Raw genomic sequence first — 23085 nt, 5'->3', positions numbered from 1 at the left:
GTCTGATAAATCCTCCATGTCACTCTGCCCCTGACAAACATTCATCATGTCATGGTATTTTTATGTTCGGGGCTCCAGCATCGAATCCTTAATGAAACAAATATAATGCGATTTCCCGATTTTGACTGCTTTGGACCGAGCTTTAACCGGCTGACTTCCCTTGCAGAGCGTTGTCTTCGGAACATTGTGTCTTTCCGCTCTGGTTCTCTACATGACTGTGTTACTGACCTTGCTGGGCTTTTTCAGACCATGGACCTCTATCTAAAGAATGAACATGTTCCTAATGAGCCAGTTAATGAGGCTGTATTAGGTTGTATCTGGGAATAACAACGTAGGCTAAAATACATACAAACTCATATAATAATTCACATTGTGTTACAACAGGCATTTTAGCTCTTATATGAAATGCTGTGTGATCATTATCAAGGTTTCCTGGCAATATAAAGGTCAGGAACACAAAAGGTTGCAGGAAATGTCACATCACAAGGCTGTATAGTGTTTTCATCAAGTCCACTGTGATGATTATCATGTTGAGTGATAATACAATTCTTTCAGTACTCTGAAGAAAGGGGAGAGAGGGAGGAACCCTATGATTGCAAAGAAACGTTGACGTTTATTTTATTTTTTCTCAGCACAGATTCTTATCTCAGTCCCAATTGTGCCCAGACATCACAGACAGTACAGTCAATAGAAAAATGGCTTTAATAACTTTACACCCAAAGCAAGAACGCAACGTTTTTAAAATGTTTATATGCCAAAAATACTAAGAATGTATTTTCACTAAAAGTACTTGAGATTAGCTTGTGAGTCTGAACATATGACATGGCCTTGTTATTTCTCTGTAGTAGTTCTTGTGTACTTCCTGTGTACTTCTTGTGTAGTTCTTGTAGTAGGCACTTACCGGGGCATAACAACCCACTGAGCACTGACGTCAGTTCAACGTCTAGTTTTGATTTTCATTTGGTTGAGTTATCAACTAATGTGAATTAAATGTGAAATCAACAACAAATTCCACCATGTCATTGTATTTAGGTTACAAATTGGGGGGGAAAGACAAAATACCCTTATGTTGATGCCATTTTTCAAACCCAATCAGTTTCCCACGTTGATTCGACGTTATCACATTACATTTTTTGTTGTTGAAATTGTGTGGAAACAATGTTGACTTCACCAGTTTTTGCCCAGTGGGAAACCACTGTTCGTCATTCCTCTCTGGGAGATGTCAGGACAGACAGCAACATTCAGACCATGAACTCACCATCAACTCAACGTCTGCCTTCGTCAAGATTCTTCGGTCCTTCTTCAAACACTTGCAAACAACCATTTCTTAACTGCCCTCTCTATATACTGTACCCACACGCAGTATCATTTTATTTAGCATGATGATGTTGTTATTATGAGAGTAATTTGTTTCTGCCATTATTAATATCACACCAGTTTACTGTCCAGATATTACACCAGAGGATTTAGGTTTACATTAGCGGATAGAATATATAACAATTTATCCATGAAAAAAACACAAATCCTCTCTTTCTAAATAGAAAAAAGGGTATATTCATCAAACGTTTTACACCATAGTCATTATTATTGTCTATTCTACTACATAGTTCCTCCGTTATAGACAGTTGTCATCTCTAGCTCGCCTATGGATGTTGCACAGCACAGACGCTATTGCTTGGGGACCACAAGGAGCGTCCCACTATTCTTAACACATTTAACAGTCAATTACAAGGAGAGAGAACACCATCGTCCTCCTCTTCTCTGATTCTATCTGTACTCTGTGAAGAACCCAGGGATGTCGAACTGTGTGTTTTAGCTGGGAAAACAATCTCCCTGGTGATGTTAGCTTGATAAAGCAATTGTTATGGAGCCGCCACGTCAGATACTGTGTTGTAACCGAGAGAGTGGTCTGTCTCCCTCCTACCGGTTACTCCTCAATTCAATGATGGTGTGTATTTTCCCAGAATGTCAGAGTCAAAGCTTAAAGGATGCAGATGCACATTTTAAAACAGTTCAACTGCAGGCTTCCTCCTTTTAATACACCTTGTCCATTCTTTGCGGTTGTGTGGTAAGCTCCACGGGGGTATAGTTCTTTAAAAGGCATTGTCAGATACATTTATGACTGTGGGTTTCACTTCCACTGCAGTTGGCAGTCCGTTCCCTGAGACCCACAGCCTCGTAAAAGGAGAGTGCAGGCCGGCCACCGGCGTCAGGGACACTTTGGAGCGGCATTTCCTTAAATCCCCACAAAGGTGGTGGTTCCTCAGAGACACATAAATAAGCAGACAGGCCACTGAAATCACAGCGAGAAGCACACCAAAGACAGCAATTACTGCCGCGTGCCACTTTTCAGTGTCCTTGGCCGCCAGCTCTAATCCCTTTGTGGTGACATTGACACATTTGGTGTCGTGTTTGTAGAGGATGCTGCGGATGTCCACACACACCTTGTACTGGGTGGCGGGAGTCAGATGTGTGAGATTGTACACTTTCACATCAGACGGCACGCGTGCTGTGAACGCCATGGTCGGGTTGTTGGGGTCGGAAGCCATGTACCACTTTATGTTAGGAGCCAGACCGCCATGGGCGGCTTTCCAGGCCACCAGGACCGAGTTGGTCTGCACTGATTTGATGTTAACGTCCAAAGAGCCGTTGGCAGGTCGAGGGAAGTATCCATCCACTTCCACAGAGACTGACTTCAGGTCTGCGCCGACTAGATTGTGGGCAACGCAGGTGTACAGTCCAGCCTCGTTCTCTGTTACGTCGTAGATGTCAAATGTCCCCTCTGGGTGCATGTAGTACTTATCTGAAACGGTATTGGGCAGGACCCTGGTACCGGAAGGCGTGATCCAGTAGATGTCCGGTTCGGGTTCGGCAAAGGCCCGGCAGTGGAGCGACACAGAACTCCCGTTGTCAACGCTAACGTGCCCTGGCATGCTTTCAGGGGAGATGAGAGGCAGACAGATCTCTGTCATCTCCCTGAAGTGGACCTGCCGCACATGCTGGCCCTCGTACTCGGGAGGCTCCACACAGAAGAGAGAATCCGGTTCCATGAAGCGTATGTTGGTCTTGTTCATGTTCATCCAGCGGACCACACAGTCGCAGCGGATGGGGTTGCTGTGCATGCTCACCTCCCGCAGGTTGGGGAGGGACTCCACGGTAATCCTGTGTAGGGCGCTAAGCGCGTTCCCATTCAGCATCAACGTCTCCAGCCTGGGCAGTTTGTAGAAAGCATTGGGGTGGATGTAGGAGAGCTTGGGGTTGTTGGTGGCCTCGATCTTAGTCAGTTCGGGGAGGTTGTTGAGGGCGAAGCTGTCGATAGAGACCAGTTCCGGCATGCTGTTAATGCCCAGCTCTTTGAGGTGGAGCATGTCCGCGAAATCTCCCCTCTGTATCCTCCCGATGGGATTCTTGTTAAGATCCAGAAACTTGAGGTTCTTTACGTTCCGCAGAGCTGCGTGGGGAACTTCGGGGAAGGTGTTGTCGTAGAACGAAATGCTCTCCAAGTTGTCGAGGCCAGATAGAGCGCCGTCGGGTAACTGCGATAGGTTCATCCTGGTCAGAACTAGACTTTTGAGATTACGAAGGGGTTTGAAGTTCATGTCTTGAACGGAGGTGATCGGATTCTCCCCAATCATGAGTATTTCCAGATTGGGCATGGTGTCGAACCACTCACTACTGATCGTCTGCAGCTTGTTGGAGTTGAGGTGGAGCCGGAGGAGATTGTGGAGGCCCTGGAACGCTGTGGGGGAGATGGATGAGATCAGGTTGTGGTTCATGTAAAGCTCCTGAAGGTTGGCCAGCTCTGCCAGGCAGCTATCTGGGAGCTGGCGTATCCAGTTCTCCTCCATGTGTAAGGACAGCAGCTGAGGCAGCCGCCCGAGGTGGATGTCACTCATTGAAGATAAGTTGTTTTGCGACAAGTCAATCTCTGTGATGTTGGCCAGGTAATCCAAAGGTTTCTCAATCTTTGCAATGTTGTTGGTCTGCAGCAATAGCACGTGTGTGTCCGTTGGTAATCTCCCAGGCAGAGTGAAAAGTCCCAAGTCATTACAGTCAACAATTGGGGCCTCCATGTAGACAGAGCTGGGAGAGAACCAGGGTCTGATCTCACACACACATAGCTGAGGGCAATCGACTCTCTCCTCAGAGGCCAGAACAAAGGCAGTCATGGCAAGGCCCACGAAGAAACGATCCACAAATGACACGTCCTTCATATTGGCCCGATTCCCTCCAGTAAGTAATTGGTCTTTGTAGATTAAGTGGTCTGAGCTGTTAACTTCACAAATAATTAATCATTTGTTGCTGTTGCTATAGCGACTGACTACCCCCCACTGGTAGGGAGGGTATCCCAGGGGGCTTTTGTTTTGTTGTGGTTGTGCTGGTGTGGCCGCTTAATTTTCCCTCCTGGGCATACGGGTTGGGGTCAAGACTTCGGTTGTGCAGGCCCAAGTAGATGACGATGAACAATATACCTCAGGAAGCTACGGTCCTGCTAAGCACATCTGGTTTAGCCTCCATTAACGCTCTGCTTTCTTTTGAAGATGAATCACATCCATCTCTCGACGTCGTTACTAGCTCCCAGCATTGTTAAATGAGTCCATTCCCACCTGTAAAAGAAGAGGGGGGAACAAACTGTAAATACCATTACAGAAAACTTGGGTGCATTATACAAAAGGGGATTTAGGCATATTGACATTTGTTATAGAGGCACATGGATGTGTGTTGACATTTACATTGCATGGCCCTTCAAGACACATCAGCATGGATTTAGATCTGCTTGACCTATTGCATATCATTTGAGGTCATTTCTGTGCCCTCCTGATATAGCATTAAATGATACATTGAGGAGGATTGAGTGCCTTTGGAGTTAAAGTGAGAAGTCTTTATTAAATACTTAAATGGCAGCTTGCATAGGCTTAAAGGGATACTTCAGGATTTTGGCAATGTAGCCCTTTATCAAGAGTCAGATGAACTCGTGGATACCATTTTTATGTCTGTTTGCATTTTCAAAAAAGTTGCTAACTATCACTGATCGCAGTCTGCGTTCCAATTCATCTCAAAGGTGTACGATGGGGTTGACGTCAGGGCTCTGTGCAGGCCAGTCAAGTTCTTTCACACCAATCTCTATAAACCATTTCTGTATATGGACCTCACTTTGTGCATGGGGGCGTTGTCATGCTGAAAGAGGAAAGGACCTTCCCCAAACTGTTGCCACAAAGTTGGAAGCACAGAATCCTCTAGAATGTCATTGTATGTTGTAGCGTTAAGATTTCCCTTTACTAGAACTAAGGGGCTTAGCCCGAACCATGAAAAACAGCCCAGACCATTATTCCTCCTCCACCAAACATTACAGTTGGCACTATGCATTAGGGCAGGTAGTGTTCTCCTGGCATCCGCCAAACTCAGATTTGTCCGCCAGACTGCCAGATGGTGAAGCGTGATTCATCACTCCAGAGAACGTGTTTCCACTGCTCCAGAGTCTAATGGCGGCAAGCTATACACCAGTCCAGCCAACACTTGGCATTGTGTATGTTGATCTTAGGCTTGTGCGCGGCTGCTCAGCCATGGAAACCCATTTCATGAAGCTCCAGAGGCAGTTTGTAACTCAGTAGTGAGTGTTGCAACCGAGGACAGATTACTTTTACGAGCTACGTGCTTCAGCACTCAGCGGTCCCATTGTGTGAGCTTGTGTGGCCTACCACTTTGCTGCTGAGCCGTTGTTGCCCCTAGACGTTTTCACTTCACAATAACTGCACTTACAGTTGACCGGGGCAGCTCTAGCATGGCAGAAATTTGACGAACTGACTTGTTGGAAAGGTTGCATCCTATAACAGTACCACGTTGAAAGTCACTGAACTCTTCAGTAAGGTCATTCTACTGCCAATGTTTGTCTATGGAGATTGCATGGCCGTGTGCTCGATTTTATACACCTGTCAGCAACGGATGTGTCTGAAATTGCCGAATCCACTAATTTGAAGGGGTGTCCACATACTTTTCTATACATCATGTTTATCACTGGGGAAATACCTATGGGAAAAACATGAAGCAAATTAAGTAAAAAGTACAACTTTCATTTATAAGTACTCATGAACACTTCACGCTATGAAAAGGAATATTTATCGGCATGCACTTTCACAAAATATTGCTGCATTTCTGTATATGGTTTCCTCTCTTTGCTTCCCTCTCTACAGTTAGGCTGCTGCTCTTTGTCATATGTCATACATGAACACTTTTCACTGAACAAATGGGTTTGATGGTGCCTGTCATAACCTGGGCTGCAGAGCAACAAAACGCCAGACAGAGCCACAAGACGAAGAGAAGAAAAAGGGAAAGGGAGAGAGAAGAGGGGTGCACTGCACCAGAGACATTCCATCATCCTCATTTCTGTTTCCACCCCAGTGCTCCAAGACGCCGATGGAGATGAGCAAGTCCGAACGGTGCTACAAAAACACCGCAGTCAGCCCCAATGGCAAAACACTGTTGGAGTGTGTGGCTGAGGATGTGGTTTTGGATGAGGTAGGACGAGGGTGAGGGTGGAAGAGCGGCGAGAGAAGGTGGGGGGCACCTGGCACTTTAATAAGTGGTATACCCAGAGCAATCTGAAAAACATGGTTACCCTCGCTTTCCCTCGGGAAGCATTGACTCTCATTGTATAGCTCTGTGCTAAATCTTCAACTGTAATGTTCTTCTACGGTGTTTTAGGTTTTCACCCCCTGCTTCCTCTTTTTCCTGTGTTTACTAATCACAATTAGAGACACCTTAATGTGTCTGGGCTAAACGTTACTGCATCCACTGCATGTTCCATCACAGCGGGTAGCCATTGTTGGATCTCTTAGGGTCTGCTGCGTTGCTATGCTGTTAGTCACCCACCCTGCCTGCTAATTGGCTAAATAAGACATTATTTGGATTTGACTTCCATTGGGTAATCAATATCTTTGTGAGTCAACCGGGCCCCTTCACAGCGGCCACAAAATGGAGGCTTGAAAATACAGTCCGAACGAGGAATCTGGGGACTGTAAAAAAAGAAAAGAAAACAGAAATTGCCGCCACACAATACATTAAATGGAACGTCACTTTCTTCCTGGATTCCTTCAGATTTGGCAAGGTGATATGGCGTCCGGATGTTGGAACGGTTAGCAAGGTAGCCTAAAGTACTGAGGTGTTGATTGTACAGCGGAACAAAGGGCTAGTTTCATATCCATTTAATGTCAGTTCTTAAAATCCCTCCTACGCATGACATGTAGCCTATTGGATGATTATTTTGAGGTCAGAGGTGGATTCAAATGGTGTGGTCTGGATAACATAACAGCGTTGCCCAGTACTTACTCATGTGTGAGTCTATTTGAGTTATGAGAATCACAACTTGATTCATGAAAATGGAAGTTTTGCCCTACAATTTCTTTCTGGTTGTGTTCACCCCATGCATAATCTTTTCTTAGCCTCTCCCATTGTGTAATGACAAGAGGGCTAGAATGATTCCACACACTGCAGCGCTATCGCTTTTCCCTCCACACATAATCATAAATAATAAAGGTGTTTACCCTTCACTTTTGGACAAGGTTATACTTCCCGAGTACCAGTACTTTAGGGGTGCCATATTTTATTTTGTATGAGTGTGCATTGAGCATCCTATTTAATAAATGAATTGAAACATCACACAGAATGTGGAGACATGAGTGTTATTGGTACTGCGCTCTCTTGTGATACTGTTTCATCAACAATACGCTTAGAAATGTTCAGACATCCCTTCTAAACGGAACCTAATTCAACGCCCATGCTCTCGGCTTTTATGCTGATGGTGACCACTTTCGTATTAGAAACCTTAAATACATGAATTACTTCAACATTACGTCCGTAACTTAATAACGTTACGTGAGTCCACTTATTAATGTTTAATTCAAGACCCAACGGTGAGGAGAATGTCTGCTGCTCTACTATTCAACAGAACATTAAGAGACATTCGTCTGGGGTCAGAGAGATGGGGAACTGGAGGTGACCCCGACAGAACCTTCAAGCTAGGCTACAGTATCGTAAACGTTTAGGACAATGCCTGCTTCATAAGAAAATAGTGTAAAAGAGACGACGATACGAAATCCATCGCTAGGTTTAAATTCAGCGGTATTCAGTCTCCTAGCCTTATAATCCAAACGTGAGTAAGTAGACATGTTGGAAATAGTACCCCACGCACTGTGTAAGGTAAGAATATCCTCTAGCTCCTGTAAACTACACACAGCATAGCCTGCAACAGCGTGTGTGGCAAAGGGCTCGCACACTTAACTACTGTCGGTAGACCCGAATTAAAGTGTTTACAGCACTTGAACTAACATCTCAGTGTGAAATCAGGTCAAGCTGGTTTCCCCCCCTTTCAATACAGAATTAATTTCCCCCCACAATAAAGTAAAAAATGACTGCCAGGGTATCAATACCATCACATTAACCTCCAGTGACCTGAGGAAGTCGTAATGGCATTAAACACCTTAGCCCAAGACCGATGAGGGAAATCAGCCTTAACCCATTTAAGCTTAGGTGAAAACAAGAGTTCCAAGGAACAAAGAGGGGTGGAGGGAGAACTGGAGCTTGTTTGGCGTTAAGTGGCAATAACTTGCATAACGCCTCGCGGTTCTCAGACAAAGAGGAATGCGGTTAATACAGGAGCCAAATGGAATTATAAGACGGATGTTCCTAATCAGAGTCCTGATGCAGTGCAGCATCAACAGAACGATACGGCGAAGGGAGAAATAGAAATCTGGATTTGTCGCTACTGCTTCCAATGTGTCCAAGCCAGTGGCCTATGTACTAAAACTTTTAATTTGGCTCTTCGCTACAGCATTTTGGATTTGAGAACAAATGTTTTATACGAAGAGACAGAACAGAATGTCACCTTTAATTTGAGGGTATTTTCATACATACAGTATCTGTTTTACCATTTAGAAATGAAGGCACTTTATGTATCTAATCCACAAATGGGTACCAAATACTAAACTTTTGACTAAATGTAATACACTATAAATACATTTAGTCCAAATATTTATGACGCCTTCAAATGAGTGGACTAGATATATATATATATATATATATATATATATATATATATATACATCTAGTCGCTAGGGCTGCCGAATCAACTGCACCTACCAACAACAGCGTGAACCTAATACAAAAAATAGGAACGCAAGGCTTTATCGTTGTAGTTTTTCACAGAAATGTTTGGTGATCGACTAGGAATGCCTTGTCAATGCCTTGGTGACCACTGCCATACACCATGCCGAGAGACATGCCGTTTCTTCTCCTTAATGAGTCTGGATCAGAGTACATCCCCAATGATTTCTAGAACACAAACACATTCCAACTGTTCTGATTGGTCCTAGAAACCGATGAGTTGGTTAAAGCAGCATTTTGGAACATTCGTAATTGGCTTCGATACTCTGATTGGTTAGAGATGATCCAATAACTGACGACTTTGTGTTGTACAACACCCCTCATTTTCACATTACCACAAATGACTTCAACGATGGCCGTCTCAGACCGAGGTATGCAGTGAACATAGGGAAGCGGAAGAATTCCGTCCTGACTCTGTGACGGTAACTCATCCGTGCCGCTGTGGCTCAGCTCATCCTCAAGCAGCCAGCCTGCACTGTTTGTTTTGTGGCTAGCTGCTTGTTTTAAGTGAATTCCTAGTCTGGGGGAGGCCGGCTGGGGTCGAGTGGAGATGAGGGGGGGATCTGGAGAGGATTACTTTGGAACACGTACCCGTCACTTGTTTATGCCAATGCATTTATTAGTATGAAGGTAGAACGGGGATGTTGCATTAGATTAACAAAATGTTGATTAAATGTATATTTCTCAACGGCATTAGAAACGTGGTCAAATTAGGCTGGGATCGAGAGGTGAGGAATATAGAGATCAATAGAGATCATTATGTTGGCAGCGTGCAGTCGCTAGTTGATATGTTGTAAGAAACGAAAGGTACTGTCTTATGTATGAAATAAACATCACATTCTGTTCTGATCATGGGTTAGAAAAACTCCCTGAATGTACAGTAGATTCCCAAAAGGAAACAGTGGATGTACTGCATCTATCGTAGGTGTTGAAAGGGAACATATTGGCCCTCAGGGATGTGATTATGTAGCCTATACCGTTTAGCCGTTAACAAGGAAGTATGATATCTGCTGAAAGGTAGACATTACCCTGGCAGGGCTAAAACTGTTTCCCTGACATAAAGGTCATACGGAACTGGAAAGTAGGGCATCAGAGGAATTGCCTCCTTTTTGCGGGAGAAATGGCCTGTGTATTTAAGAAATGGTTCACAGGAATTCTGATCCATTGGTTATAATCCTCAAAGGCTCTCTCTTCACCCCTACTCCCTCCCGCTCTCTCTCTCTATCTCCCTTCCCTTCTCTCTTCTCATCCTACTTTGTGTTTCTTCTCCCCCCTCCTCTCTCTCTCTCTCTCCTGCTCTCCCCTTTCTCTATATCACCCATTTCCTTTTCTTCTCCCTAATTTCCGTGATTCTTCTCCCCATCCTCTCTCTCTCTCTCTCTCTCTCTCTCTCTCACTCTCCCTCTCACTCTGACCCTCTCTCTCTTTCTCTCTCTCTCCTGCTCTTGCCATTCTCTATAACGCCCATGTCCTTCTCTCTTCTCATCCTGCTTTCTCTCATTCTTCTCTTCCCCAGATGAAACCCCCATAGTGGGTTCCTCTCCTCTCCGTCTCCGCTCCTCCCCTCTTCTCCATTCAACCAATTAGCATCACTATCTCCAATAGAGGAAAGGCACTGTGTCTCCCTGACCTGCCTGTTTGCCTGCCTGAATCCCTCCCGGTCTCCATGCTTGTCGGCCTGGCTGGCTAAGTGCTGCATGGATAAGCCGCTTGGTGGGTGGCTTTGTGAGCTACTTGTCCCTTCCCCTGCCCTTCACCTCATTGATTTGCCATTACACTTTTTTTCTAAGGTCAGGGGAGAGTCCATTAAACGCTGGCTACTATGCAGTGTGTGTGCGTGATTACGTTTTGTGTGGTGGTGTGAGAAGGGGAAAATGTTTCCCCTTACACCTGCTCTTGCATGGCCGCAAATCAGCAGCGAGTTAACAGTTAATGTGGAATCAATGTTCCAAATTAACCACAGGACACCCCAGGTCTGAGCTCAGCCTAGCTCAGCCTCGTGCCTCTCTCGCTCTACAGCCAGTGCCCTTGGGCTGAGTAAGGGAGAACAGAGAGCACACACACAAAATCACATGCGCACAAACATTCGCCTACAGGCAACTACAGACCACACACGAACGGACACATGCATGCCAAGGCGCACACATGTGCACGTGTATAAGCACATGTGCACAGGGAAGTTAGCCGATCTGAATGACAGAATAAGGCATCCTTTTATAATCACGCTAAGTCAGACATTGATAAGGTGAAAAATATGGTGAACACGCCACACACTTATTTATCTCCCTAATGAAATCTAATGCTACCATGCTGTGCTATCATGTGTTGCTGCCTTGCTATGTTGTTGTCTTAGGTCTCTCTTTATGTAGTGTTGTGTTGTCTCTCTTGTCGTGATGTGTGTTTTGTCATATATATATAATATATATATATATATTTTTTAATCCCAGCCCCCGTCCCTGCAGGAGGCCTTTTGGTAGGCCGTCATTGTAAATAAGAATTTGTTCTTAACTGACTTGCCTATTTAAATAAAGGTCACTCATCTACATAATTCTCCTTGTAGTTGTTAACCAGAATGAAAGGAGGCAGCGATATCACTCCAAGCCGGGAGGAAATTGAATCTGCAGGTGCAAATGTGGCATGTTTCCTCCCTTGGAGCTAGATGCACAGCTATCTATATTTATATAAATAATATATATTTATCTGGTCAAGAGGCCACGAGTCTGCAGGGACTGTGTTTCCTTCAGCAGACAGAATCAATCTTTACACGCCACTGAAATGCATTTCATTTCAGCGAGGCCTTCTTTACTACGCTTTAATGGCTCTGGTTATTCGAAGGTAACTATTGTTTCCATTCACCTGGGCTCAGAACAGGCCTGCATAGGCACCTAGAAATGCAAGACGGTTTGCTATATCAGGTCTGAATTGGCTCGCCAGAGGTCTGTCCTCCGTATGTGTTTGGACAGTCAAGCTCAAATTACAAATGTATATGCTCCAGCATGTTGGATTTGAGGCGACAGTATAGAATGTCACCTTTAATTTGAGGGTATTTTCATACATATCTGTTATACCATTTACAAATAAAAGTACTTTATGTTTTTAGTCCCCCCCCCCCCATGTGAAGAAGTCATAAGTATTTGGACAAATTCACTTTTAGTGTATCGAAGTAGTGAAAAGTTTAGTATTTGGTCCCATATGTCTTACACTACATCAAGCGTGTGACTCTACAAACTTGGATGCATTTGCAGTTTGTTTTGGTTGTGTTTAAGGTTACGTTTTGGCCAATAGCAACTGAATGGTGAATGATGACTGGAATCGTTTTCTTTCTAAGTGAGTAGATAAGACATTTCTGAACACTTCTTACGGAATCCCGATAATGCCACGATTTTGAAAAATGATGAATGAGTCATTAATAAAGATGATGGAGGTGCCATTCAGAGGCTACAACAAAACCCTCTAACCTCTCACCATTATCAATAACAGAGGAGGTTAGCATTTTTTTGGGGGGGGGGGGTACGATCGTTATTCATGATTTTGTGGGTATGAGCATCATTAGTCATGATTCCTTCATGATTATCTATAATCATGGTAGCATCCACATTAATGTAGAAGTGTTCAGGAACATCTGTTTTTATTTACAATAAAATGTACTCCAAAATGACACGATACATTCACCATTCAGTTCCTATTGGGCAAAACAAACAACCAAAACGAACTGCAAATGCAACCAACACGTTTGTAGAGGCACAACTTTTGGCTATTGGTTATTGTGAGTGAATGGACCCGTAAATGATTGACTTGTGTCCGCTACAATTTCTCAGATGGACAAGCGTAGTTTCAATACCATACACTTGATGTTGTATTAGTCATTGCATGCTATGCATATGGGACCAAATACTAAGCCGTTGACAAATGTAACACGCTTTAACTGAATTTTTCCAAATACTTATGACTTCTTCAAACGGGGGGGACTAGATACCTAAAGTTATTTCATTTCTTAATACTGATATTTATGAAAATACCCTCCAATAACTCTGTACATTTTGTACGATTGCCTCATATGAAACATTTAATCACAAATCCAACATGCTGGAGTTCAGAGCCAAATGTAAAATATTAGCTTGACTATCCAGTACATACCCAGGGGAGTGTGTGTCAGTGTGTTTCCGTGTGCGTGCGTACGTGTGCATGCATGTCCACTGTACGCACGTGTGTGTGTGTGTGTCTGCCTGCGTGTGTAAGTCTATGATGCATGTGTCTGTGTCTCCATAAACCCATCACTCTGTCTGGGTAGCTCACGATTGCGCGTCTGCCAGGGTTTTAGCCCATTCAGTCTCAGTGGTATCGTATCACTCCTAAGCAATAGCTTCTCATTAGTGTATCCATGGCTATACATATTAATCTTGAATATTACGGAACACATTCGACAGCACAGCAGCAATCCTCAGATGTCTCCCCTCTATTTGAAAATGCTATTTGCATATGTCCCTCTTATCATGTTCCCTTCTCTGATTAAAATCTATATTCCCTGAGACTTTAGGAGTTACCTTTCAACGGATGAAAGTGTATCGCTACATTTCAACAACCTTTTCAGACTTGATTAGAAAATCTGAAATGTCACTGATGCAGGTAAACAACAATACTTTGATCTTGAATTTATATGTGCTTTTCTTCATGTGTTCCCAACCCAAATCTGTTTGTAAACAGAAGGCGATCAGCTATGTTGGGCTGTTACTATACTGTTACTATACTATACTGCTTGAATGCTCTGAACTCGTCCCCTCTAGCTGTCTGTCTGCACCACGGTTTACATGCTGTGTATTCAGGCATCAGAATCGAAGCAGGGGCTTCTTGTAATACATCATTATGCAACTAACAAGTCATAAGACGCAGTGTATTTTGACATTGAGTATAGGACTGAGAGTTAAACCCACACATCTTTGCTCCTCTTCATAGATAGATAGCCTAGAAAATTGTACTCGGGGTACATGTAAATTCTCCTCTAAATACATACACCCACACGCTGGCACACATCACTGTATTAGGCTATTGTATGAGAGAAGCCTATTTAAATCCTGTTTCATATAGGCCCAATGTAATGTAGCCCTAACTTGATCAATAGACCTGTTAACACTGTACTCTACTGCAAGAGTTGTTGGGAAAATAGAGTTGTTGGGAAAATAGAGTTGTTGGGAAAATAGAGTTGTTGGGAAAATAGAGTTGTTGGGAAAAAAAGAGTATTTAGGGAGAAAAAAAGTTGTTGGGGGAAAAAAAGCAATGATGTATTTTGAACTAAATATAATCACCATTTGACTTGAGGATTTTTTTTGCCACCTGAGAGGGAGAAGCAATTACATGTTTAGGGCTCTGACTCTTAAAATCCCAGGCTAGACACATAGCATTACAGATGAACTCAGTAAAGTGAATAGAAATACTAATTTAAAGAGAAGGGGAATATAGATGGGTGGGCTGCCAACGTTGCAAAAATGATGAGCACGCATTCTACGTGGACGAAGGAGTATGTTGTTATGATTCTTACTGGTCAGAAAGCTAGCAACAAGGACAAGAAGCTGCCATGTGTGGAACTGTACGTGGCTCGTTTCAGCTCGTTGTATCTTTTTATTGATACCATGTCTTCTTTTGAGGTGTTTGGACTCATGTCATGTCTATGCTAATATGGCAAAGATTCTGCAACACAAAAAAAACTGTGATAATGTATGTGAGAGACAACAAGTGCTCATTGTACAAATGTATTTATGTTTCCAATGAACATTTGGAGACTAAATGTAGTTTAAATGTTGTTAACAGTCTAAGCCAACCCCGTCTGGTTTCCCCCTTGTTGCTAAACAACCAAACTATCTATAAACTTACACAGAGCTCTGATGACAACATCAACATGTAAGGTAAACAGTACTGTATGTATTGTACAGTAGACTAGGCTACATATGAATTGTGTTACATGGAGACAGGCTACTGTGCTAATACTGTGCTATACAGAGCGATAGGGTGAGTTGGCCTTGGATAGGCGTGCCAGGCACACTGTTTGGTCTGCCATTCTCTCACCACAGGATGAAGATGGTCTCCATCAGAGGCAAATTACAAAGCTAAAATGGTGGTTAGGTTTCATGGTGAGCATTGAGCAATGCTATATCATTTCATATTAAATAGCTGTTGGTTTGGCTTCTGTCTGGAAGAGGGGGGGTTCTGGACCCATTGTGCCCATGTTCAGTATAAACTCCATTGGTGTTCAGAAGCAACACGGTAGACTGACTCACTGATCCAGCAACAAGGTAAACGCTGTCAATGGACAACTGTACCTCATATATAGGATACATTATAGTAAACCTTACATGTTGACCTCTCATTGGAATATTCCATGAGCGTTGGAGAGGTTATAGTTTGGAGAGAGAGAGAGAGAGAGAGAGAGAGAGAGAGAGAGAGAGAGAGAGAGAGAGAGAGAGAGAGAGAGAGAGAGAGAGAGAGAGAGAGAGAGAGAGAGAGAGAGAGAGAGAGAGAGAGAGAGAGAGAGGAGAGAGAGAGAGAGGAGAGAGAGAGAGAGAGAGAGAGAGAGAGAGAGAGAGAGAGAGAGAGAGAGAGAGAGAGAGAGAGAGAAACGCCCCAATGCAGTTAAAGGATTAGAGACTCGCTCCTTCTCTCTCCAAATCCTGCAAGGTGTAGGAGGTCACGCTCCGCAGATATGTGGTTGAGTGATTGTGTTCAATGTGGACTATGCTCTGCACCTATGATGTCTCGCCGTGACAGGGGTAATTACGCAAAAGCTCCGGATGCAACGTGCAGAAATGGTGCTGAAGCGAATGGATCTGATGCACGATGCATCGTGGGAGTGTGTGGGTTTGCGTGTGTTGCGTACAGCCCCGGGATAGGCCTATTAGTTATTTCGTGGCAGGTAGCTACTGAGAACGAGTTATCTTTGATAGCAACAGGATGATTCAACGGAGAGCAAAGCGAGAGGGGAGGGAGAGTTAGCCACCATTCTGAGGGTTTCTAGACGTGCCTTGTGTGCGCGCTCTCTAAATGCATCAGCAACAGGACGCACATCATAGCATAAATATACGCACAACTCCACCTGCTTAACAAATATATATATATATATTCGACGTCGTATCTTTTTGGTGTGATTTCATTCAGAATCCATTTCCATTATAAAGCACATTCTGCATAGTTGCGCAAAAGCTTTCCTGCGTCTGAAGGTTCGAGAACAATCATTAGTAGCCTTCCAAGCTGTCATGCATGTCCGATTGTTACATTTGCAGTAAAACATAACGGTAACCATTTTGATACATACTGTTTTATATAGCTTAGCAACACCTTTCTCGTTATACTAGTATTTACTGTGTCGTCAAAGCCTTTCCCCAAACCAGATATTTCCCGTTAACTTCTTGGAAATACGTAGTGCAACAGTGGCGATATGGAATACGCTCCACATATATCTGCTCTCTAGATGACTGCATACATATTGGAGAAAGTGGGGAACTCACCCGCAATGGTCATCTTCATCGACCGATATGTATTCCCTATATCCTCATCTAGCGCACTGTTCCAGAGACGGAGGAGAGAAAGCGCGCAACACAGACAAGCCTAGACGGCAGCTTCTTATTTTTACGCAGTTGGCGAGAGACCAGCTCCAGGTTTTCCTTCTTCCCAGTGTTGTTCCCTATCAGAAAACGGAAAGTCCACAAGCAGAGAGAGCTGATGGGTTGGTAGAAGAGCCTCTATCCCCCGTGTCCTTTTCCACGGTGGTTAACGGCGCATCTCCCCCTCGATCAGCTGTCACAGAGACATGGTGCTTTCTGCTCAACACTCATTAATTTCGGAACAACCCCGGCTCTCCAGAGAACAGCCAATAGCGTCGAAGATCCAGGCACGGCGCTCGCAGCATCCCGCGTCTGGTTGGCTGAATTCACACGTCTGTCCTTTCTTCGACCCTCTCTTCCAGGGAGTCTTGAAGCAATAAGGAGGGAAATGAGATGAGGGTGCAGGAAGAAAATGGATATCTGTACCTATTAGAGCTCGCGCTCGGACTGAGTCCCAGGGGAGTTTGAACACGTTGTTCTACAAACGGATGTTCCTGCTGGGTCGGAGAGGTTATCCCTCACCTTGGAGAATGAGATGTATCTCGCCTGTCGGAGTCCTGAAGTTCAGAAGTTCCATTACTGTATGGTTTACCAGAGGTTCGGGAACAGATGATCTGGATTCCCATACTCTCTGTGCATCAGGTCCTAGAGACATTTAGGAGGTGTTGCTATCCCTTTGGTGCCATTGTATCATAACATGCAGTTATTAAGTAGTTACTGTTTTCTAATAACTCCTGGAATTAATCATGTAAAACATCCTTAAGCTTCTCATAATGAGAAGTTCTTGACTTCTAAAGTGCCCTTACTTTGTAAAGGCTTCAGCGGCCATCATCCCCCTAGCTTTCAGAAAGGAGACAACTCCATTTCCAGGGATGAATAAATTGTGAAGGAAGTTGTCCTTAAGCTTGCTTCGCACTTTTACCACCCATGCTCAGACCTTCAGAGTTGACTCCAGGGGACTGCACGCACGCACGCACGCACGCACGCACGCACGCACGCACGCACGCACACACACACACACACACACACACACACACACACACACACACACACACACACACACACACACACAGTTCATAATAAAACTCTCAATGGGGTGAATGGCAGTCACTTTTTTTTGTGGTGCATGACTGATAGGGGATAATGGGGTAAACTGAGCCAAAGTGTTAGTTGAGCCACCCCTTGTTTCTAAACCATATACAAAATGAATCAGGTGACCAAATGCACTACCAGTCAAACGTTTTAGAACACTTACTCATTCAAGGGTTTTTCTTTATATTTACTATTTTCTACATTGCAGAATAATAGTGAAGACATCAAAACTATGAAATAACACATATGGAATCATGTAGTAAACAAAAAAGAGTTAAACAAATCAAAATATATTATATATTTGAGATTCTTCAAATAGCCACCCTTTGCCTTGATGACAGCTTTGCACACTCTTGGCATTCTCTCAACGAGCATCACCTGGAATGCTTTACCAACATTCTTGAAGGAGTTCCCACATATGCTGTGCACTTGTTGGCTGCTTTTCCTTTACCCTGCGGACCAACTCATCCCAAACCATCTCAATGTGGTTGAGCTCGGGGGATTGTGGAGGCCAGGTCATCTGATGCAACACTCCATCACTCTCCTTCTTGGTAAAATAGCCTTTAACCAGCCTGGAGGTGTGTTGGGTCATTGTCCTGTTGAAAATGATAGTCCCACTAAGCCCAAACCAGATGGGATGGCATATCACTGCAGAATGCTGTGGTAGCCATGCTGGTTACTTGTGCCTTGAATTCTAAATAAATCACAGACAGTGTCACCAGCAAAGCACCCCCACCCCATCACACCTCCTCCTCCATGCTTCCTAGTGGGAACCACACATGCGGAGATCATCCGTTCACCTACTCTGCGTCTCGCAAAGACACGGCGGTTGGAACCAAAAATCTCAAATTTGGACTCATCAGACCAGAGGACAGATTTCCACCGGTCTAATGTCCATTGTTTGTGTTTCTTGGCCCAAGCAAGTCTCTTCTTCTTATTGGTGTCCTTTAGTAGTGGTTTCTTTGCAGCAATTCTACCATGAAGGCCTGATTCACACAGTCTCCTCTGAACAGTTGATGTTGAGATGTGTCTGTTATTTGAGCTCTGTGAAGCATTTATTTGGGCTGCAATCTGAGGTGCAGTTAACTCTAAGGAACTTATCCTCTGCAGCAGAGGTAACTCTGGCTCTTCCATTCCTGTGGTTGTGGGTGTGGGTGCCAGAGCAGCGAACAGTTTTGACTGGGCTGAGCGGGAACTGTACTTCCTCAGAGGTAGGGAGGCGAGCAGGCCAGAGGTGGATGAACGCAGTGCCCTTGTTTGGGTGTAGGGCCTGATCAGAGCCTGAAGGTACGGAGGTGCTATAATATATATATATATAATGATTGTTTCTCTTTGCTTATTTGAGCTGTTCTTGGCATGATATGGACTTGGTCTTTTACCAAATAGGGCTATATTTTGTATACCACCCCTACCTTGTCACAACACAACTGATTGGCTCAAACACATTAAGAAGGAAAGAAATTCCACAAATTCATTTTTAAGAAGGCACACCTGTTAATTAAAATGCATTCCAGGTGAGTACCTCATTAAGCTGGTTGAGAGAATACCAAGTGTGCAAAGGGTGGCTATTTGAAGAATCTCACATATAAAATATATTTTGATTTGTTTAACACTTTTTTGGTTACAATATGATTACATATTTGTTATTTCATAGTTTTGATGTCTTCACTATTATTCTGCAATGTAGAAAGTAGTAAAAATAAAGAAAAACCCTTGAATGAGTAGGTGTTCTAAAACTTTTGACCGGTAGTGTATTTAGAAAGAGGTCATCATTTCATGGAGTCTGTGAAGGAAAATCCACATAGAAAAAGTGGTAAGCAAGTTAGGTCCAAAACAGAGATTTTTACAAAGTCATATTAATGTATTGTGTTTTAGGTTTTATGATGCGTGTATCTAAACCAAAGTAGATCCTTTTAAGATTGTTCTATACATCAGTTGGGGTCTGATATATACAATACAAGATTCTAAACCTAGCATGAAAGTTCATCATTGCAGTTGTGTGGGCTAATATAGTCAAAATGTTTCTCTTGGGCCACCGTACCCACCGTACAATGGCCACCGTACCCTATACAAACGATGATTACATTTAGTCAGTTTTATGCATAATATGCATAGTATCTTTGCAATGTGTCATGCATATGAACCCACGATAGTCCATTTTTATTGTTATAGCGCAGACATCATCATGCACCTTGTATACAAACATAAAACAAGCAGGGGTCTAGCCCCCTTGAGGTTCTTGAAAGCGCAGCCAGGGAAGAAGTCCATTCGAGCAGCAGCAAGGGACGAAAAAGTAGACTGAATGACAAGAGGTATATTGACAACAAAAAAGACAACGAACATGTACCTATATGAAAGAGAGGCTATGATAGAGTAGCAGAGGCACAGAAGTTCTTATTTGACGACATGGAGTCTGCGCTTGCTTGAAAAATAATCACTAATCTGGTGGTCCAGTTTCATGGGCTTCAAATGCAGAGAACTTTCCTACGAACTGGCACTTCTAAACAACATCCCAGTCCCAGACCACTGGTCTAGCAATGGAAGGGTAAGTGATATTGAACAGAGAGATCTATATTTAAATGTAGGCATACATCTAAGATATACAATGTACCACACACACACACCCCCTTATTCCAAGAATTAAACTTTGACCTACCAGCACAATCGCCCACTATCACAGGACACACCCACTTACCCCAAGGCGGCTCAATTTACCCAATATCCGGGGTTAGATGTGCCAAGAGACCACTTTTTTTTCGACAAGTTGTCTTTTCAAAACTGTTCTGTTTACATGAATTCTCATTATTTCCAGGGATACACAACATCCTGAAATATATGTAGAAATCTTAGTTAGAAGAATACTATATTTCCCTTGACATAGTGATGCTGAATATATAAAAATGGCTCAAAATACCCCACTCTTCCCTACTGCCATGGCGTAAAAAATGTACACAGTGCACAAAACATTAGGAACACCTTAAAGTGTTCCACGGGGATGCTGTGAAAAACCCAGCAGCGTTGCAGTTCTTTACACAAACCCGGTGCGCCTGGCACCTATTACCTACCATACCCCGTTCAAAGACACTTAAATCTTTAGTCTTGCCCATTAACCCTCTGAATGGCACACACACACACACAATCCATGTCTCAATTGTCTCAAGGCTTAAAAATCCTTCTTTAACCTGCCTCCTCCCCTTCATCTACACTGATTGAAGTGGATTTAACAGGTGACATCAATAAGGGATCATAGCTTTCACCTGGATTCACCTGGTCGGTCTATCTCATGGAAAGAGCAGGTGTTCCTAATGTTTTTTACACTCAGTGTCTATCAAATTAAAAGCTATAAATCGGTTTTCAGGGTGATACTATGTTTATCATTTGAATGATTTATTCCTTCCCGGACCCTGTTTATCAAAGAATTCTGCAAATATTCTACAAATGGTGACCTTTTAGACGTCCCCTTTGCTGGGGAAAAGGGCCTAAAAGGGCAGCAGAATTTACTGAGTGAATTTCACATAATAAACGGTTTTACTGGGAACACGACAAAAAGTGATCTGCTCATCAGTAAATGTACAGTCAGACTATTTGTGGTGAACTTGTGATTGTATTGTAGTTAACGACTACTTGTAACCAGAAAGTTCTATCTTCAAATCCCACTAGGAACTATTTTATCAGTCACTTGTTCACTAGATGGATGTTGTAGTCCTGTGTAGTTAGACTCAATAATGAACAGGTCTAGTTTAAAAACTAGATGGGAACTTTCTCTTCAACGCCGAGTCTGATAGCGTTTGCTTCAAGCCTATAGACACGATAAATAACCAAGAAGCGTTCCCTGTCAGTTCTATAGGAATATCTCTATGCTTCATGGAGACACACCACAGTCTAATTCATCATTAACTCAACAGTCACAGTAAAGCAAACAAACCCCATGTCACACCTCATAGTAAGTGCAGCACGGCGCGGATGTGGAAATGACGGATCAGCTGGACAACGTCTTATTTTCGAAGGAAAAACGTTTTAAGCTTGGTGACAGAGTTTGACATTTAGCTGCGTGCCTACAGCCCGCACGAATCTTGGCTACAGCGCGGTAGGAGCTCGCTCACATAGCGGCATCTCAGATGGTTGATGTGTTCTTCAAGCCGGGGTTTGGGCTCCAGCAGGTTCACCGAAGCTCTCTTTAAGACGGCACAGGTGGAGGGTGTTTTGGGAAAAGCCCATTAAGAATAGAGCAACCTGGAAGGCTCCAGCCAGCCAGGCTGCTCATTATATTGTTATACCCCTGATAATGCCCACCCCCTCCAAAAAATACAAACTTATTTTTATTTTATTTACCAGCAGCAGGCAAGGCAAGCAGACAGCGAGCGAGCGTTCTCGTCTGTGTAAATTAAACCCACTGCCCTTCATAAACACATTAAAGGAAATGCTTCCCCCCTCATAATTATGCTGATGCGATAGATGATATAGAAAATATCCCTGCAGATAACGTCCTTGGGTGTGACTATAAATAACCTAACGTACGTATGTATTTATATACTGTGTGTGAGGTAGCCACTCTACAGTATGACAGCAGGGTTCAAACAAAGACACGCCATATCATTTGCATGTTGTGTTCGGTAAATGTCGTATGAAAAACATTGTCTTTTCCCCCTACACATGTTCATGTTTCTCGTGTATTTTTAGAGCAGAGAAATAGACATGCTCCAACGTGGAAATGGACTAAAGCAGTGAGTCAGCACCACTGACTCACTGCTACAGTATGTGTCGGGTTTCTACTACTACAGTATGTGTCGGGTTTCACATTAAAACACTATTTCATCTTTGTGTATCGAGCTGATTTATTCTATAAATATGGAGACTGCAGGCAGAGCAGTGTTCTCTTTTCCAATGCTCTATGCTCTAGGACCAGCCAGAATGCCTTAAGTAGGGCCTACGCATCCCAACTCACCCCGCGCACCTTGCCTGAGCAAACACACACACACACTTTATGGCCCCGAGCACAATCTGCTGGTGTGGTAAAAAACCCAAGAGTACTTCAAGGTGTAATCGGCACGCTATAGATGGTACGATAATAAAATACCTTTCTTCAAAAACTCAATAATGTGGTCAGTTGCACAGCTAATTTACATTGGCTTGTTAAAGGATGGCCCACGCTGGCAATGTTAAAAGTATTAAAAGAACGGGAGATTTATTAGGCAGTATTATACTGCAATAAAAGAGTGACGTGTGTCAGCAACTTCACTGG

At 43.5% G+C, this 23085-nt stretch overlaps 1 protein-coding gene across 1 annotated transcript; it reads right to left on the bottom strand.

The window, feature by feature from the left end:
* Nucleotides 1-590: 590 nt before the first annotated feature.
* LOC129838467 (leucine-rich repeat neuronal protein 3-like) lies at nt 591-17112 on the bottom strand. The gene is made up of 2 exons (XM_055905442.1): nt 16656-17112; nt 591-4607 (listed from the first exon to the last, which is right to left on the bottom strand). Exon 2 carries the CDS (start codon nt 4212-4214, stop codon nt 2094-2096), a length of 2121 nt encoding a protein of 706 aa, XP_055761417.1. The 5' UTR covers nt 4215-4607; nt 16656-17112; the 3' UTR covers nt 591-2093.
* Between the last annotated feature and the right edge of the window lie 5973 nt (nt 17113-23085).

Source organism: Salvelinus fontinalis, chromosome 39, assembly GCF_029448725.1.
Source record: "Salvelinus fontinalis isolate EN_2023a chromosome 39, ASM2944872v1, whole genome shotgun sequence".
Taxonomy (NCBI): Eukaryota; Metazoa; Chordata; class Actinopteri; order Salmoniformes; family Salmonidae; genus Salvelinus; species Salvelinus fontinalis.
The sequence above is the reverse complement of the archived record's forward strand: the minus strand, read 5'-3'. Positions and strand labels throughout refer to the sequence as shown.